At 39.2% G+C, this 19,527-nt stretch overlaps 1 protein-coding gene across 6 annotated transcripts in view; it reads left to right on the top strand.

The window, feature by feature from the left end:
• Nucleotides 1-19,364, top strand: part of FRMD4B (FERM domain containing 4B) — a 364,030-nt gene extending 344,666 nt beyond the window's left edge. For 5 of the 6 annotated variants that reach the window (XM_032290457.1, XM_032290458.1, XM_032290454.1 and 2 more), the window contains 7 exons: nt 2,157-2,213; nt 3,634-3,781; nt 6,640-6,759; nt 7,613-8,424; nt 13,303-13,435; nt 16,470-16,561; nt 17,621-19,364. In XM_032290457.1, coding sequence (XP_032146348.1) covers nt 2,157-2,213; nt 3,634-3,781; nt 6,640-6,759; nt 7,613-8,424; nt 13,303-13,435; nt 16,470-16,561; nt 17,621-17,736 — 1,478 coding nt within the window. In that variant the 3' untranslated portion in view covers nt 17,737-19,364. The remainder of the gene's footprint in view (nt 1-2,156; nt 2,214-3,633; nt 3,782-6,639; nt 6,760-7,612; nt 8,425-13,302; nt 13,436-16,469; nt 16,562-17,620) is intronic. The other variant, XM_032290455.1, reaches the window with a different exon arrangement.
• Nucleotides 19,365-19,527: the final 163 nt, after the last annotated feature.

The following is a 19,527-nucleotide window of genomic DNA, read 5'->3' as shown; positions in this document are numbered from 1 at the left end:
ATTGCAAGTGTGAGCCACACCCAGCCTTGTAATAGTTCTTAACACACTAGATGGTGTGTTATAATAATATTTGGCAGTACTTTTTTTTTTTTAACTGGTGCTTAAAATATATATCTTAGATTTGATGAAATACAGTAACTGAGTTTAGATTATACTTGGGTATAGAGCATGTAATTTACAAAGCAGAGACATGGCTTTTGGAAAGGGAATATACAGACATCAACACACAAGTGTTAGTGCACCACAGCTGAATAATGTAGAGTAGCTTTGACTGAATGTGAAATCCAGTTGGCCTTGGGGGTGGTTAATTTCTAGACCTACAGATATGGGTGATTAGCATTGTGCTTAACTTTATGGCCATTTGTTATGGCCCATTCATCCTCAAACTGCAAAACTTAAATGTTCTCGTTTATGGTGAAAGTGTGCCTGACAGCTGAGTATACTGGCACCTTGCCTTCAAGCGCCACTACGTGTCTAATAGATAGTTCACTTGTTTCTGGTACAGATTAACATTAGAGATTGGATGGAGAGCTTCCCTTCATAATGGTTTTGAAGTTTATATCGAAGGATTATATTTACCTAGAATCTTGTGCCAAAACACTCAACTAAATATGGAATGATTTGCCAATGCAGATCAAAACATCTGAGTTATTTCTCTTTACTGAATACTTTTTTTTTTTTCCATTTGAGACAAAGTCACCCAGGCTGAAGTACGGTGGTGTGATCTCAGCTCACTGCAACCTCCACCTCCCAGGATCAAGCAATTCTCCTGCTTCAGCCTCCCAAGTAGCTGGGATTACAGGCATGGACTACCACACTTGGCTAATTTTTGTATTTTTAGTAGAGATGGGATTTCACTGTGTCGGCCAGGCTGATCTCAAACTCCTGACCTCAAGTGATCAACCAACCTTGGCTTCTCAAAGTGCTGAGATTACAGGTGTGAGCCGTTTTGCCAGGCCATGTTATTTAACATTTGATGGACACCAGCAATAGTCAGAGTGTTACGGTCATTACCAACCAGAACGCAGTGTCTAGGTAACAAAAGCAGTAAGTCTAGCTAATATTTACTGAGCGTTTGTCATGTAATGCTGGGAGCTGAGCTAGGGGCTTTACATCCGTTATTCTAACACCTCACCCCAGTACTATGTGATAGGTACTGTTGTTACCCCCACTGTAGGGTTCAGCTGGGTGATGCTTAGAGATTAAGTAATTTGCCCAAGGTCTCGCAGTCAATAAATGGCAAAACCAAGACTTAAACCTAATTCAGTGGTTCTCATCCAGGGAGGCTGGAAATCCTATAATGCACAGGACAGCTCCCCAGGACAAAGGATTATCCAATTCAAAATGTCAGTAGTGCCACTGTTGAGAAACCTGTTGAAAAGCTTGGCTGGTTGTAGTGGTTCACACCTTTAATCCCAGCACTTGGGGAGGCTGAGGCAGGCAGATCGCTTGAGCCTAGGAGTTCAAGACCAGCCTGGCCAACGTGGTGATACCCCTATCTTTACTAAAAATCCAAAAAAATTAGCCAGGTGTGGTGGTGCATACCTGTAGTCTCAGGTACTCAGGGGGCTGAGACGGGAGGATTGTTTAAGCTCAGGAGGTTGAGATTGCAGTGAGCCATGATAGCACGACTGCACTCCAGCCTGGGCAACAGAATGAGACCCTGTCTCAAAAACAAAAAAGAAAAGAAATAGAGAAGGCCCTTTCTTTCAGGAACAGGTCAAAAAACAAGTAATGCTAAGAGTAGATTCTCAAATGAGAATTCGCTTGTGTTTTATATAACATTTAGCATTTACAATAAGAATGGCATGATTTTTCTTTCCAGTTTGTTGGTTGTAAGCACCAAAAATGTAGGTAAAGCTTTCTTCCAGTGTAGAAGAAACACCGAAAACTAGTTTAAAACCAGCACTCCCTTGAAGTCTGTTCCATTTTAAGAAATAATCTAATGTAATATTCGTACAATATGTAAGATGTTTTGATTTTTGTTAGTATATGAGTCGATTCTTACTACAGTAGTTAATTATTTTTAATGCACTGTAATTAGTTACATTTTTTTAAAAGAAGATAAAATTTACTCCCTTGAAAGTTGTTCTTCTAGGGCCCCTCTAATTGTATAAATGCATAATTATACTAAAAGCAGTTATTTTCATTCACAGAAGACATAATCCCCTCAGAGAGTAGCTCTTTGTCTGATACCACCACGTATGATGATCGTAAGTGGCTCTTCCTTTTTTGCTTTAAAAATGTTAGATATTCTGAAATAATTAAGATAATTTTCTTAGTTAAGTAAAGCCTACTTGTTTCTCTTTTGCCAAAACGTAGAATAAACTAACTTACATTCATGCAAAATGGTTGGGAAAGGAAATGCATGATTAACACCTACTCAGGTTAACTCAGCATTAAAAACAGGACCATACAAAATCACATGACTTCAGGAAATCAGAACACTTTCACAGGATTGTCTAAGTCTCTCAGTAAGGACTTGAAGGCTCTCTGAAGTGTTTCTTAACTTTTTATTTTCAAGTAATCATGGGCTCATGGAGAGTTCCATAATTAATAGAAAGAGTCCTTCAGCCAGCTTTCCCCAATGGTGACATCTTAAATATCTGGAGTCCAATATCAAAACTAGGATATTAGAGTGTATGCTTTGATTATCACTGAATTCATTACAATATGAAATAAAATTATTGTATGTTTCACAATATGAAATAAACTTTCACATTTTAGATAAATGAAAGTTTTTCACTTAGGAAGAAAGGCACAGTTAGACGTTGGGCTACCTGTCATTTTGTTGTTTCATAGAGGTAGACTGTATCGATTGTAATGGCCTGTAGTTGTTCTATACATTTCATTGTAGAATGGGTTTCCTATCAACTAGTAGAGTATTTCTTTGTCATCTCTTTTACTTAACCAGATGAGTTGGCTTCTCTGTGATATGACTTGAAGAATTCAGGAAGCCACCCCCTACTGCTTTATCTTTCCCAAGTTTTGTGGTACATAAAATTTCTCCACTGCAGACTTCTTTGGTCATCCCTGCCATTCCTCTTTGAAAATGTAATTATCAGTGGGAAACATAACAAGCCTCTGATGATGGAGCATAAGTCAGTTTCGTTACTTTAAATGACGGGATAAGCCTTTGACCTAAAAGGTCTAAAAACTTTTTTTTTCTTTTTATTTGTATCATCTTTTTGTTCACTACCTTCATCCTTTTTTATCTTTTTTTATACTTTGTTTTTTCTTTCTTCTTGAGGCCTAAAAACTTTAAAAGTAAAGGTGAACAAAAATGATCCAGGCTAACTTCCCCTTGGTTCTTTCCACACTGGGGATTTTCTTTAATATAGCTTTTTAAAAGCTGCTCTATTACCCATTCCCCTTAAGTGATTTACTCTTTCAGAGTAGAATTTGGCAAAAGATGTTTCAGATCCCAGAAGAGGGTTCAGTAATTTCATGTTTTCTGACATATAAAATATAAAAAATAACTTCTTGAAAGTTATGTACTTCTAAAACTATCATCTTTGGAAGAACACTTTGTTCACTAAATCTTCCAATTTCTTTTTTTAAGGTGTTGGCAAGATATTTATTTACTTATTGATTTACCTACTGATTTTTTATTCACCCATTTACTTATTATAGCCAGTGACGCCTTCTCTGTTGCTGGGCAGCGATCAAGTTCAGTACCTCATTCTCCAAGAATTCTTCCCCCTAAATCTCTTGGTATTGAGCGAATCCATTTCAGAAAGTCGTCCATCAATGAACAGTTTGTGGATACCAGGCAGTCCAGGTGAGACCTCATATTATCAGTAAGGTTAATGCCTCACAACTAGGAAATTTTTCCTCCAAAATGCAGTGTGTGGTTGATATAGTTTCACATGTTTTTATTTATCCTTCCAGAGGATGTTATCTTGTAAAACTGGGGCATAGAAACGAACCCAGTTATTTGTTGTTTGCAGCAAATGAAAATGAAAATGTTTTTAAGAAGTCTTTTAAAATGCATTTGACCATTTCCTTGACTTTAAAGTCTATTCGATCTATAGTAACTTGTAGGGACATTAATTATCATCTGGATTTGGACATAGCGTCCTCAGTACAGTTTCATAGTCACTGGTCTAAGGAAATTGTCGTTAACCAAGTAGCGGGACTGATTTCCAATCCTGCAAATAAACATGGCACTTAAACCCATTTTATAATCTGTAAAATGGATAATCCAAGCATTTTCTTAAATATCTCAGTTGTAAATATTATCAGGGCAATAAGAAACTTGACAGGCCAGTGGTTCCCAGAATTTGGCTGTATGGACAAATCCTTAAAAAAAAAAAAAATAAGACACAAGATGGGATTACCAGTGGTTGGTTTGCCTAAAAAGGAATCTTCAAACAGGCTGAGTGTGGCAGCTCACACCTATAATCCCAGCACTTTGGGAGGCCAAGGTGGGAGGATCACTTGAACTGAAGAGTTGGAGACCAGACTGGGCAATCTAATGAAGCCCCATCTCTACATTAAAAAAAAAAAATTTTTTTAACTTATTTGTTAGACAGAGTCTTGCTCTGTTGCTCAGGCTGGAGTGCAGTGGTGAAATCTCAGCCCACTAAAACCTCCGTCTCCTGGGTTCAAGCGATTCTTTCACCTCAGCCTCCTGAGTAGCTAGGATTACAGGCGCACACCACCATACCCATCTAATTTTTGTATTTTTAGTAGAGACAGAGTCTCCCTATGTTGGCCAGGCTGGTGATCTTGAACTCTTGACTTAACGTGATCCACCTGCCTCGGCCTCCCAAATGAGGCCATCACGCTTGGCCCCTAGTTTTTTTTTTTTTTTTTCATTAGCCAGACATGGTATTGTATACCCGTAGTCCTAGCTATTTGGTAGACTGAGGCAGGAGGATTGCTTCAGCCCAGGATTTCAAGAGTGAAGTGAACTGTGATCATGCCACTGCACCCCAGCCTGGGCAACACGGCAAGATGCTGACCTCCCCCCGCCAAAAAAAAGGCAGCGCGTGCTGGCTCATGCCTGTAATCCCCCAGCACTTTGGGAGGCTGAAGCAGGTGGATCATGAGGTCAAGAGATTAAGACCATCCTGGCCAACATGGTGAAACCCTGTCTGTACTAAAAATACAAAAATTAGCTGGGCATGGTGGCACCCTCCTGTAGTCCCAGCTACTTGGGTGGTTGAGGCAGTAGAATCACTTGAACCTGGGAGGCAGAGGTTGCAGTGAGCCAAGATGACGCCACTGCACTCTAGCCTGGTGACAGACTGAGATTCTGTCTCAAAAAAAAAAAAAGAAAAGAAATGATCAAACAAATAGCACCATGAATCCGTGAAAGAAACAACATTTTGATATAAAGAATATATCCACTATCATTGTAGTAATACTAATTGGATGAAGTTAACATTTCACTTAATGTTAATTTGATTTTATATAACATTTCTATTGAGTGCTTACCTTTTTTTCTTTTTTCTTTTCTTTTTTTTTTTTTTCTGAGACGTGGCGTCACCCTGTTGCCCAGGCTGGAGTGCAGTGGCACCAGTAGCCTCCTGGCTCACTGCAGCCTCCTCCTTTTAGGTTCAAGCAATTCTCCCACCTCAGCCTCCCGAGTAGCTGGAATGTGTGCCACCACGCCCCACTAATTTTTGTATTTTTAGTACAGGTAGGGTTTCACCATGTTGGCCAGGCTGGTCTTGAACTCCTGACCTCAGGTGATCTGCCAACCTCGGCCTCCCAAAGTGCTAGGGTTACAGGCATGAGCCACCACGCCTGGCTGCTGCTGATCATTTACTGTGTCCCAGACACTGTTTATGTTTTTCCCATGTAATTTATTAATGAATTTAATCCTCATGACAACCCTACTGTCATTACTCTTTAGAGATAAGTAAGTACACTGAGGGCCAGGGACCACGAATAACTTCATTGGGTTCATCAACTAGTAAACAAGGGAATCAAGGTTTGAACCTAGGTAGCCTAGAACTTGGCAGGCTCCGAAGCTTACGATGTGTGTGATTTCAGTGAACATGTTATACTGCATCACAGCAAAGATGGAAGGTATTTGCTTTACAAAGGCCAAACAGAATAAATTTTTTTTAATCTTTAAATAAAGAAAATTATTCTCAAAATGAAGGTAGATTACTGGATTATTCAAATTGGATACATTTTTACTTATGAAAATATAACCTACACTTTGTTATATTTGTACTTTGTTAAAGGCCAGTGAAAACTTTACCGTGTATCAGCCCCAGTTTGTGGATTAGCATTTAGGAACTTTTGTCTGAAATGGTAGATTCAAGGAGCCAGAGCTGTGGTAGCCAATTTGAAGTAAATAAAATTTAAAATTTGGTTCCTCAGTCATGCTAGCCACAATTCAAATGCCCAGCAGCTACATGTGGCTAGTGGCCACATGTGTACTCTTTATTAAAAGTCCTTTTTTTTCTACGTATTTGTGACTAGAAAGTCAGACCATATATGCTTCCACTAAAACTCACCTAGGATGAACCAGGACACTAAACCGCAAAGATACCCTTCCTACCTTTCTCCCTATATTCCCTTTCCTTGGGCTCCTAGTAAGTTTCCTATCAGCTTATGAAAAGTTTCCCAGAGATGTTGAGAGATGCATCATTTCCTGAATTCTTCTTTTTATCGTCACAGAGAAATGCTGTCGACACACAGCAGCCCTTACAAAACTCTGGAGAGGCGGCCCCAGGGAGGACGAAGCATGCCCACCACACCAGTGCTTACCCGAAACGCCTACAGCAGCGGCCACTTGGAGTAAGAGAGCTTCATTCTCATTGCTTTGGCTCTGTGGATTTTTGCTTTGAGGTTCTGTCTTGCTGTGTTGCGGTTTTTAATCATTTCAAGTGACTTTCTGTAGCAGGAATTTGTTTTATGGTTTTACATTCTCTGCTAACTTATGGTTTCAAATATGTTGGCAAAAAAAAATGTATTTGATTTGTTCAAGTATACATTAGATTTTTAGTACCTTAATTTCCCCTGTCACATATTGCCATTCATTATTCAATGGTGAGGATGAAGTTAGTAACAATAGCAACATTTTGAAATGTTTGTGAGTGCTATGCTAAATGTTTTATATGCACTGTATTATTTAGTCCCTATAGCAAGCCTTTTGTGAGGTAATAAGATATTGTTTTCATCCTCCTCTTACAAAGGAGGAAGCAAGATTCAGAGAGATTAAATATCTTGTCTGAGCTCATACAGCTGGGAAATACCAGTGCCGTGACTCAGCCCAGACTTATATATATGTACCATATCTTCATATCCTCTAGGAAGACAGACCCTCCAAAGACATGTTGGGTGTTTTTTTTAGTCTCCAGTGCAAACTGTGCATCATCAGTTTGTGTCTTTCCCTACCCTCAAGGGAGGATTTGGCTTGCAGAACTAATAGAACCCAGTTCTTTTCTCATTTTGACCGTGGTAATGAACTTACGTGTGAGCCAATAGATTTGGTGAACAAATAGATTTTGTTGTGCAGTCAGCTTTGGCAACCTTCAAAGTCCTACTGCGATTCACGAGCTATTCAGTCATTCAGCATGGTATTCTTTTTTCCTATGTGGGTCCTCCTTTCCTTCTTGGTTTTGACAGATTTGCCTTTCTCCTCTTTCAGACCCGAATCTTCGTCTCAGCACTGCCGCCAGCGGAGTGGAAGCCTGGAGTCCCAGTCCCACCTGCTCTCCGAGATGGACAGTGATAAGCCATTTTTCTCCCTCTCCAAATCCCAAAGAAGCAGCAGCACAGAAATCCTCGATGACGGGTCTTCTTATACAAGTCAATCAAGCACAGAGTATTATTGTGTGACACCAGTTAGCGGCCCTTATTACACCACCCAGACCCTGGACACTCGCACCAGGGGTCGGAGGAGGTCAAAGAAACAGAATGTTTCTACTTCAAATTCAGGAAGCATGCCCAACCTAGCACAAAAGGATAGTTTGAGGAATGGTGTCTACTCAAAGAGTCAGGAGCCACCATCTTCCAGTTACTACATTGCCGGGTACACACCCTATGCAGAGTGTGACTTTTATTACAGTGGTGGTTATGTCTATGAGAATGACACCGAGGGACAGTATAGTGTCAACCCTTCCTACCGGTCCTCAGCCCACTATGGATATGAACGCCAGAGGGACTACAGCAGATCCTTTCACGAAGATGAGGTCGACCGGGTACCCCATAACCCATATGCAACTCTCCGGCTGCCAAGAAAGGACGCCACAAAATCTGAGCACATTACCAAAAACATCCACAAGGCCTTAGTTGCCGAGCACTTGCGTGGCTGGTACCAGCGGGCCTCTGGGCAGAAGGATCAGGGCCACAGCCCGCAGACCAGCTTTGATTCAGACAGGGGATCACAGAGATGTCTGGGGTTTGCGGGCCTTCAAGTACCTTGTTCTCCAAGCAGTCGTGCATCCTCCTACTCTTCAGGTGAGAATACCGTAAAAACACGCGACACCTGGATTTTATTTACATTATGTTCCCTGCCCACCCAAAACCACTTCATGGATCGTGGGACCAGTACTTAAGGTCAAAAGAGTGGTAACCATTCGGTGGAACCCCACAATCAGGATTTCCAATTTAAAAACAGTTCTTTCCAGCTCTCCAAAGAACTCAGTACACTTGACTGTAATGAAGCAAATTGTAGATTCATATCCAGCAAACATTGATTGAACATGTACTCTCTGTGCTGCCTTGTGTTAGGATTTTGGTTTTGGGTTTTTTGGGGGTTTTTTTGTTTTTTTTTTTTGAGACAAAGTCTCACTCAGTCACCCACACTGGAATGTGTTAGGGGTTTCACTTGCATTATCTTTTTAGGATTTACATTGATAGGCACATCTATTAAATGTGTTCACGTCATTGAGGTTTGATATTTTGAAAGAATAGAGTACAACTGGGCACAGTGTCTCATGCCTGTAATCCCAGCACTTTGGGAGGCCGAGGCGGGTGGATCACGAGATCAGGAGTTTGAGACAGCCTGGCCAACATAGTGAAACCTTATCTCTACTAAAAATACAAAAATTAGCTGGGTGTGTAGCTCGGCTAAAATTAGCACGTGCCTGTAGCCCCAGTTACTCAGGAGGCCGAGGCAGGAGAATCGCTTGAACCCAGGAGGTAGAGATTACAGTGAACCGAGACCATGCTATTGCACTCCAGCCTAGGTGACAGAGTGAGACTTGCCTCAAAAAAAAAAAAAAAAAAAAGAATAAGAGTAAACCCTCACGTAAGCGGAAAACATTAGAATTATACATCTATCCTTGTTCACCACCAAGATTTGATCATCTAAGGACCATTTTGAATGCTCAGGTGCCTGCGTAAGGCTCATAATAATCCTGATAGGAACTGTAATTGATTAAGCACTGTTCTAAGTAATTTGCATATCTTTTTTTTTTTTTTTTTTTTTTTTTTTTTGGTAGAAACAGGGAGGCTTAGATCGGGTCTTGCTTTGTTGCCTAGGCTGGTCTTAAACTCCTGGCCGCAAGCAGACCTCCTGCCTTGGCCTCCCAGAGTTTTTGGATTACAGGCGAGAGCCACGGTGCCTGCCATGCATATTGTAATTCACTATTCATATATACCTACTTTATGGTTGACCTAAGGGATTTTAAAAGATAACTTCGATTAGAGATGTTTCCTTTATACCCTTGATGTTGACTTAGGCCCCTAACTCTGCTGACATTTGTGGAGGACTTCCTGCTACTCCCAGATGTGCCAGGTACTTTAAGTAGAGAAATAGAAGATAGGGGAGGCTCTGTGTATGGTTTTATTTATTCAGCAAAAGAGCAGCCACATTCAAGCTATGGAGGACCCAGTATTGAACTAGTTCCTGGCCACGACGAGCTGAGTCAGCAGCCAGAGGAATGTATTAAAATTAAGCAATTTCAAAACTCTAAGAAATGAATGCGTTCTCAAACTGCCAGAAAAGCAGAGGTCATGAGTCTCATCTTCTCCCTTGTCAGCATGACACCTTATTGAGAAATAGTATAAGGAATCCTGAATCATTGTATGAGTAGTCAGTGAAAACTACACCTTTACAAGTTTCATATACTTGTTGACAAGAGGCGTTTCCATGGAGATTTCTGTTTGGGTTCAAGTTCTCTCCTATTTGTGTAGGACTTTGGACTTCCACTAGGGCTGTCCCATCTATTACCACATCTAACATATGAAAGGGCTTCTGTAATTATTTCTTATTTATGGCTCTGACCTAGAAAACACGTTTTTTTCCTCTTAAAGTTGAAGATGTGAGAAACTTCCACAGATCAAACCTGGGCAGGGTGGGGCAGAGTACTAAAAGGGAAAAACCAAACAAGGAGGGCTGAGATCGCATGTGGACAGTCACTACAGCACAGGACTGGGGTGGTGCCCCGTGGGGGAAGCAGGTGTAACTAGGAACCTCAACATTCCTGTCTGTTAGCTTAGTATCTGGGCTAAAGGTGAGAATGGAAGTGATGCTTCCTGTTTCAGACTTGGTGTGAGCCTTGCTGACACCAGCAAAGTGTGGCCTCCCAGACCAAAAGGCATTGCTCTTTAAAGAACTACAGGGATGGAATCTGTACTCCTAGAATTCCCTTCTGGAATTCCCCTCATTTCTATCTCCACTTTATAACTACGGAAATGTATTACAACAGGCAGACATCATTCTCATGGAGAGATCCATTTCCAGTCATTTGCCAAATTAGTCCTGGCTTTGTAGTCCCTTCCAGCCACCTGAAGGCTGTCTCGGTGACTCAGTTTTAGTAATGACAACTACCATTTGTGGGAAGCTTACTAGATGCCATGCAAATTCAGCATATTACCTGAACTCTCCTATTTAATGTATGTAACAGTTCTATATAGTGATTGCTATTGTTATGCTTATTGTTATTATGATAATTTTGCAGCTTAGGTAGCTCTGGCTACAGAGTTTAAATAACCCAATTTCCAAAGCTACTAAGTGGTGGAATGGGGATCCTATCCTAGCTCAGCTCCTTTTTTTTTTATTTTTTAAAGAGACAGAGTCTCAGTCTGTCACCCACATTGGAGTCAGTGATGCCATTATAACGCACTCAGTTTCAAACTCCTTGGCTCAATGCAATCCTCCCGTCTCAGCCTCCCAAGTAGCTAGGCTTACAAGTGTGCATCACCACGCCTGGCTAAATTTTTTTTTTTTTTTTTTGTGGAGACTGGGCTCTGTTTCCCAGGCTGCAACCTGTGGCTGCAAGTGATCTTCCCACCTGAGCCTCCCAAAGTGCTGGGATTACAAGCATGAGCCATCACACCTGGCCCCCCAGCACTGACATTTTAACTACCAAGGCTCAGAACTTCTGATTTACAGTTCAGAAATGTCTTAGAAGCTCAAACTGAGAGTGTTACATCTGTTAGTCAATGTTAGCCCTCATGATATCCAGGGCCACAGATGAGTTTTGAAATGTGTTGCCCCCTTGTGATCACAGGCGCTTTGTGGGTACGAGAGGAGTAGGTCTGGAGCCAGAAACAGGAAATGGAAAAGAGCGGTGCTGGTTTTTGAGTCTTGGACAAACGGCATGATGTTGTGGTTACCTTGTGCATCCAAGGCATGGAGCAGAACTGGTTTCATAGAGAGGACAACAAACGCCCAGTGATGAGGCATTTGTTGGGCTTTGCTCCCAAATTGTCCCCTTGTCTTGTTCTAGTTCAGTTCCTCTGTAGAACTAAATCCCTTCTTCCTGAATTCCTTCCTGAACTAGTTACCACCTTGCCGCACCTCCCCCAACACACACACGCACATATACTTTTTTTTTTTTTTTTTTTTTTTTTTGAGACGGAGTTTCGCTCTTGTTACCCAGGCTGGAGTACAATGGCGCGATCTCGGCTCACCGCAACCTCCGCCTCCTGGGTTCAGGCAATTCTCCTGCCTCAGCCTCCCGAGTAGCTGGGACTACAGACACGCGCCACCATGCCCAGCTAATTTTTTGTAGTTTTAGTAGAGACAGGGTTTCACCATGTTGACCAGGATGGTCTCGATCTCTTGACCTCGTGATCCACCCGCCTCGGCCTCCCAAAGTGCTGGGATTACAGGCTTGAGCCACCGCGCCCGGCCCTATACTTTTTTTAAAGACAAAAAATAGCCTCGATCCAGTGGCCAGTGTTGTCTTTGGCTGAGGAATAGTTACGTCTCAACAAGTCTACTTAAGAAACACATTTCCTCCAAGGCCTCTGACAAACCCAAACTCATCATCTTACCTTTACAACACCATAGCCTGAATGGGAAGATTTCTCACAATATATGAGAATTGTTTTCTTGCTTGTCTTTTTGGTTATTTTTTAAGTTATTTATGTATTATTCTTATTTTCTTTTTTGGGATAGGGTCTTGATTGGTGGTCCAGGCTGGAGTGCAGCGGTGCAAACACAGCTCACTGCACCCTTGACTTCCCACACTCCAGTGGTCCTCCCGCCTCAGCCTCCCAATTAATTGGGACTATAGATGTACACCACTACACTAGGCTAATTTTTGTGTTTTTTGTGGAGATGGGGTTTCCCCAGTTGCCCAGGCTAGCCTTGAACTCCTGGGCTGAAGTGATCCTCCAGCCTTGGCCTCCCAAAGTGCTGGGATTACAGGCTTGTGCCACTAAGCCTGACCTAAAATTATTTTTATTATTTTTATTTACTTACTTACTTTGTTACAGACTCACTCTGTCACCAGGGCTGGAGTGCAGTGGCGTGATCTTGGCTGACTGCAACTTCTACCTTGTGGGCTCAAACAATTCTCCTGTCTCAGCCTCCCAAGTAGCTGGGATTAGAGGCAGGCACTACCACGCCTGGCTAATTTTTGTATTTTTTGGTAGAAACAGGGTTTCACCATGTTGGCCAGGCTGGTCTCAAACTCTTAGCCTTAAGTGATCCTCCTGCCTCAGCCTCCCAAAATGTTGGGATTACAGGCATGAGCCACTACCCCTGGCCCCAACAAGAGGCAAATTTATCTTTCAATTAATCTTATTCTCAATAATAATATTAATAGTCATCTTTTATTGAGTGCTTACTCTGTATCAAGTACAGTGCTAAAGATTTTCAAAATTACCTTATTTAATCCTGGGATCATACCTATAAAGAATATGTTAATATTATTATCCCTACTGCATGGATGAGAAAACTGAAACTTAAAGGGGATAAACTACTTGCTTAAGGTGACATAGCCAGCAAGTCACTAAATTGGAATAGGAACTCTGTTGGTTCCAAACTCTCTTAATCTCTACTCTGACAAAACTGATTGCAATGTACATCTGAATGACCTCAACAATTTTCACTTTTTATATTTTTATTAATTTTGTCTCTTTTTCCATTTTTATTTTCAGTGTCTTCTACAAATGCTTCTGGGAACTGGAGGACCCAGTTAACCATAGGGCTGTCGGATTACGAGACTCCAGCACATTCTCCTTACACCAGCTGCTATGGCAATGCCTATAATCCTTTACCCTCTCCAAGCCGGTGAGGAAGCAGTCCTTGAAAATCCTAGGCACCTGTTCCAGTTCAAAAGAATTCAGAGATCCTAATTTACAAATGTCAGATAATCTGGTTTAGGGGTTGGCAAACTAGAGCCTGTGGGCCAAATTCAGCGGCCACCTCTTCTGGTAAATAAAGTTTCATTGGGGAATAGCCACAGTCATTCATTTACATGTTATCTGTGGATTGTACTAGGACTAGGGCAGAGCTCAGTAGTTGCACCAAAGCCAAAAAGTATCTGACCTTTAAGAAAAAGTTTGCTAACCCCTAATCTAACTCATTCAAATTTGACCATGTTCTTCAATCTTACATTGAATTCTTGTGTATTTCCTCTAATGTTTACAAAGGACTACTTGTACAGACACCAAAGCCAAAAATACCTGGCGCTTAAGAAAAAGTTTGCTGTCCCCTCATCTAATGCATTCTGTTCTTTAGTCTGTACACTGAATTCTGAGTCTGAAGCTTTTTTAAAAAAATTATGGTGTTTGAAACCCTATGAGTGATATGTCCATTTTAAGTCTCTTTTGAAACCTTGCAGGAAAAATATCTCTACTCCAGGAAAGGCTGTTCATACCAAGGTTCCTCAGACAGTTGGTAGGCTGGATTTCAAACATTTGCTGCCTTTTCGTGTCTGATCCTGTGTTTGTTACAAAGCAACAGACACAGCCAGCTGTCCTGTTTGTCTGTAAAAGCAGTCCTTTGTACACATTAGAGGAAATGTACAAGAGCAATTTGTTAAAATTGGTTTCTTTTTTAATTGCAAACTTGGAATTACTTTTTAAAAAATTCTTGTTGTATGCAGGAATTAAGTTTGAAAAGGTCATTTCTCCCTTACACTTTCTCACAAAAGATAATCCACATGTATGGTACCAAGAAGTAGGGCAATTTCTGGTTTTTTAGAGTGTAATTTTGATTTCTTTAAGTCAGATTCTTCAGGCACAGAAGACTTATACAGACTACAACTTATAAAGGTTTCTATGCTGATAAATTTGAGAATTTAGCAGTTTCTTATCAAGACATTCAGTGTTACAAGCAAATTAGAAATATTCGGCCCCAAATGCCTTTTCTCCACATTCAGTAGGAGTTTTTCTTGGCTTGAAATATTAAGCCAATTGTCTCAGCTAAACAAAGGGTGTACTCAAAATAGAATTTTAATGAAAATGTATTTCAGAGGACGTCAAATAGTTTGGACTTCCGTAAATGATGTTTGAAAATGAGTTAGGAGCAAGAGCCAAAATGACTGGCCTAAAATTTGAGCTGAGCCTTATTAGTTTAGTTCTAACCAATTTTAAATAATATATTTGCGAATTCTTTTCATGTTTGTATAATTTTACTTTCCTTTTTGTTGACTCAGTTAGAAATGATGCTAAAACTTTTGGTGCATTAGGCAGTTCTGATATCCTTAACACTACTGTCACTGGACTTAGGAAGTGTTAAGCATTTTTAGAGAAAAATCTGTTTTTACCAAGTCTGCTCATATATCTCAGACAGCCCAAGATGGCTTGATAGGGGATCAAAGGGGGCATAATGTACAGGAAATTAGAAGCTATTTAAAGATCCCCATTGTGTTTGTGTATGTGTGTGCATAAATGAGCTCATGGTGGAAAATTTATAATAAAGAGATAAATAAGTAGGAAATAAATTAGCCATAATTCCACTGTCCAGAGATAGCAGCTCTTAACATTTTGGCATATTTTCCCAATTTCCCCATTTTCCTTTGTCCATTTTGTATGGTTGTAATGATATTGTACATACAGTTTTACATCTTATGTTATACATGAAATTCTACATCTCCATTTTTTAAAAAATCTTAGCCTCATAGCATGACCATGTTCCCATTTGTTTTTAAAATTTTCAGAACCTTATTTTATCTGACCAATATGATATTCCACTTAAATATACCCTGCTTTATTTAACAGCGCCTCATTTTTTGAACAGTTCTTTTGAGAGGTTTTTAGATTTTTCTTTTTCTTTTTTTTTTTTTTATTAAAGTACTGCAGCTATTTTTTTTTTCTCAAGATGGAACCTTGAAATGATGTTGCCCAGGCTGAAGTGCAGTGGTGCGATCTCAGCTCACTGCAACCTCTGCCACCCAGATTCACATGATTCTCCTGCCTCAGCCTCCCAAGTAGCTGAGATTACAGGCACGCACCACCACGGCTGGCTAACTTTTGTGTTTTTAGTAGTGACAGGGTTTCACCGTGTTGACCAGGCTGGTCTCAAACTCCTGACCTTGTGATCCAACTGCCTTGGCTCCTCACAGTGCTGGGATTACAGGCGTGAGCCACGGTGCCCAGCCCAGTACTGCAGCTCTTAACATCTTTGTCCAAAATACTTGTCTGAGTCCCAGATTATTTTCTTAGGGTACTTTCTAATAAATAGAGTTAATGGATTAAATTGAAAAGTATATTTTTTTAAGTTCTTGCTTTCCAGAAAGATATGCCATTTTGCCCTTACAGCCATAGAGATACGGAAGTGCTTATTTCCATCCAGTTTTTTATTTAGAATTCTCTTTATGATACAGTCCGATCAATTTAACCTATTAACAAGGCAAGGATAATAACAGTCATTCATAAAGCTTTAGAAATTTGCTCTGAAATCCTGTAAATTGTTTTTATGAAAACATGATTTTTAAAATAAGAGAGAAATTAGGTTTTAAGATAAAGACGAGAAACTAGATTTTTCCCTTAAGCTAAAGATTTGAAATGCATAGCAATATATTAGTGTTTTATTGTTTTTTAAAATAAAGTATATTATTTAAAGTGCTTTTCCCTAGAGTATCTAGATCCTAAAATTATAGGAAGATACTAATTTTTACCATTAAAACTTTTTCTAGTACAATTGGCGTAATTGTCATTGGCATAAACTTTCCAAAGTAGAAAAGTTGAAGCTACATGGTATATAATACAGTCAAATTTTTGGCTCTACTGCTGCAAACTGTATTTTTGAATAACTTTTTTTCTTTCACCTCCTGTTTTCTATTCCCTTTCCCTTTTTCTATCTAACTATCTATTACTAGGCAAAATGAAGGGCTTCTATCCCCAAGAATGGTTGTGTCTCCAGAAATGAGATCAGTTGTAAATTCTCTTTTGCTAAGTGTAGCCAGCTGTAGTAAGTACAGTACTTCCAATCTGTGTGTTGCCTCTTGCATAGCAGGAGTTTTGCTTGAAACTGACTGATGTGTGAAATGATGAAACCTGGTTTTGTTTTTTGTGTTACATGAAAACACTAAATCCTTTATTTCCAAAGCTCTTCTTCCAAAGACTTTTTAAAAAATAACCTTTACTAAAAGACTTTGGAATGTAAAATAAAAAAGAAATCAACTAACTATCTAATATCTCTTAACCTACGGTTATAATAATGCAGTTTTGCTTATCAGAATGGTCTGTAGTATGATAGGATGTTCTCATTTGGAATTGCCATCTAAATATGCCTATGATTTTTAAATGTGATGCTGTTTCCTAGGTCACTTCCAATTTATGCCTGACCCACAAACCCTAGGGATATCATATATATCCCTACGTGCCACTGCTACCTTCTAAATATATTATTTTGTCCCTGAGGAAAGCATCTAGCGTATTCCCTTAATTTGAAAAATACTTAAAATGTGACTGTCACCATATACTTTTTCAAAAGTTAAAAATATAACGGTTGCACAAGTAAAAATGGACTGGGTCAAAGATTGTTTAACTCATTATAAGTGAACTAGCAGAATGGTAAATCTGCTTCAAAGTGAATTGAAGACACAGAAAAAATGTTGGAAAAGACTACTGAATTAGATTCAAAACCAGTTAATGTCCTATAGGGCAATAAAACTGTAACCATAATCTTTTTTACTAGACTAGTTATTTGTATTTCTTTGAGACAGAAGTCTATAAGTTAACATATAACTTAATACAATCTGGGTCCTGATCAATGTTAAATACAAGTTAAACAAAGATATGTCTTTCCAGAGAATTAAATAATCCTTTTTATGGGCCTGTTAAACAATGCTCCAGTATGACATAGGAAAAGCATGCAGGCATCCTTTTCCTTTGCCTTATCTCTACATTTTGGGAAATTTTTCTTAACAGTGCTTCCTACTAACTTCTTTAAATGTAGTAGTCTTTGTGCTGTAGGGAGAAAAATATGGCCACAAGTAGTAACTTTCCTGTTTTTTTTTTTTAATAGACAGTACACAGAAATCAGTCAACTGGACGGTACAGATGGACACCCGCTGGAAGACAGCCTGGAGAGTAACGAGCAGAGACTCTTTTGGCATGAAGACTCAAAGCCTGGAACATTAGTCTGAACTGCAGTTGGACCTCTTGACCAAGCACTGCGTTCTCACACTAGTGTGCCTTGCAAATTGTATTTGTCTTCCCAGAGGATGTTGGCTTTAGAAACCTAAAGATATCAAAGGTTGAAGAGAAGACTTAGTTGCCCTGGATGTGAATCAGTGAATCACACAGTAAGTCCCACAAAGCCCCAGAAGAGCAACTTGGACTTTCAAACTCTAGGCACTAATCTAACAGCAGAGTCTGCCCACACATTGAAGCATTGCCAAGAGAGGACTCAGTGTGAAGCCTTCATTAACAGCAAGCACTTTTTAAGGGAATAGAAGTTGTTAAAGGCAAACCTCAAAACCATGAAAGAACATTCAGGATGTCCCATGGCAGTAAGGACAGGGGAAATCTCAGAGCACAATTCAGCAGGATAAGAAAAGGGGAACCAGAAACTCCGGAGTCATTGCTCACATCACCTAGTTTGAATTCATGAGCTGACGAAGAATAACATGCTCTTTCTACACAGACATGGACAATTTAGACAGTATTGGAAAATTACTTGAAGCTGGATTTTCATGAAGTTCTGAATGAGTGTAAATGTTTTTTAGGATACGATAAAGAGCAATGTTTTTCATAAGCACCATAAAGGGTTCTGGAAAAACTTATTACCGTAGCATCCTGTAATATAACTTATGGTAGCAGATTGGGGAAAATGAAGCAGCCCACTGAATAACTGACAAACTCTGCTTGGAGAATTTTCTAAGGTACAATATCATTGAGTTCCCTTTCCCTTTCTCCACTAATTGCATGATGAGCTATTGTTCTGGCTGGTAATTCTCCAACTTGGCTGTCATTTCAAGTGGCAGACTTAATGTGGAAAGTTTTTATAATTATGAGTTTGAAAAAGTATTTTAAGATGATACAGAAAGCATCCAAAACAACAGCAAAAAAACAAAAAACAAACAAAAAAAAAGCCATGTCATTTTGGATGAATTGTGTGCCTTAAAATGGTGAACATTAGAAAATTAAACAAGTCTGGATTCCTCAAGTGGTTCCAAGTCACCATGTGACAAAAACAAGGTTAACATTAAAAAAAACAACGACAAAAAATCTCCAAGCTGCAGTGGATTTAATTATGAGGCTAAAACTACCTCATACTTTCCTTGGAATAACTAATTAGCTATGGTTTATTGTAGAGTTTTGTTTGTTTTTTAGAGCAAATGGTTTCCATATTCCAGATTGATCTTTTTTGTCATCTTTGCTTCAAAATTCCATAAAAGGTGCTCCTTCCCTCTCTTTTATACAAGTTTCTTGTTCATATTGTGAATAGAAAAGTTTCTGAACAACTTTTTTGGAACATTTTCTATCTATATTCCAAAGCATGTAATATATATATATATATATATATATATAAAAATATATAAGATGTTTTAAAGTGGTTTATACACTTTTATATAATAAAAAAAGATTTGGGAAAAAAATTTGGAAAAAAAAAAAAAAAAAAAAAAAAATTTTTTCCTTTTTTGCATATTTGTATAGTCTTCTAGAAACAGAAATAACCCTTTTGCATATTCTTTTATTGTTCTGACTTTTCAAGACCTATTATTTTTTTTACATAGGTCAATAAACGAAAGGTGTGCTACTGAAAATGTTTACGTATTTTTCCATTTATGTCAAGGGTTCATGTGAAGTGGGTCACAGTGCTCTATTTCAAGTAATTATATTGGGCAAGATTTAAGATTTTTAATTACAGTATTACCGTATTTTATTAATTCTAGAATGTGCCTTTTTTTTTTTTTTTTTTTTTTTTTA

This window comes from Sapajus apella, unplaced genomic scaffold (assembly GCF_009761245.1).
Source record: "Sapajus apella isolate SASKATOON/1434 unplaced genomic scaffold, GSC_monkey_1.0 scaffold23, whole genome shotgun sequence".
NCBI lineage: Eukaryota > Metazoa > Chordata > Mammalia > Primates > Cebidae > Sapajus > Sapajus apella.
The sequence above is the reverse complement of the archived record's forward strand: the minus strand, read 5'-3'. Positions and strand labels throughout refer to the sequence as shown.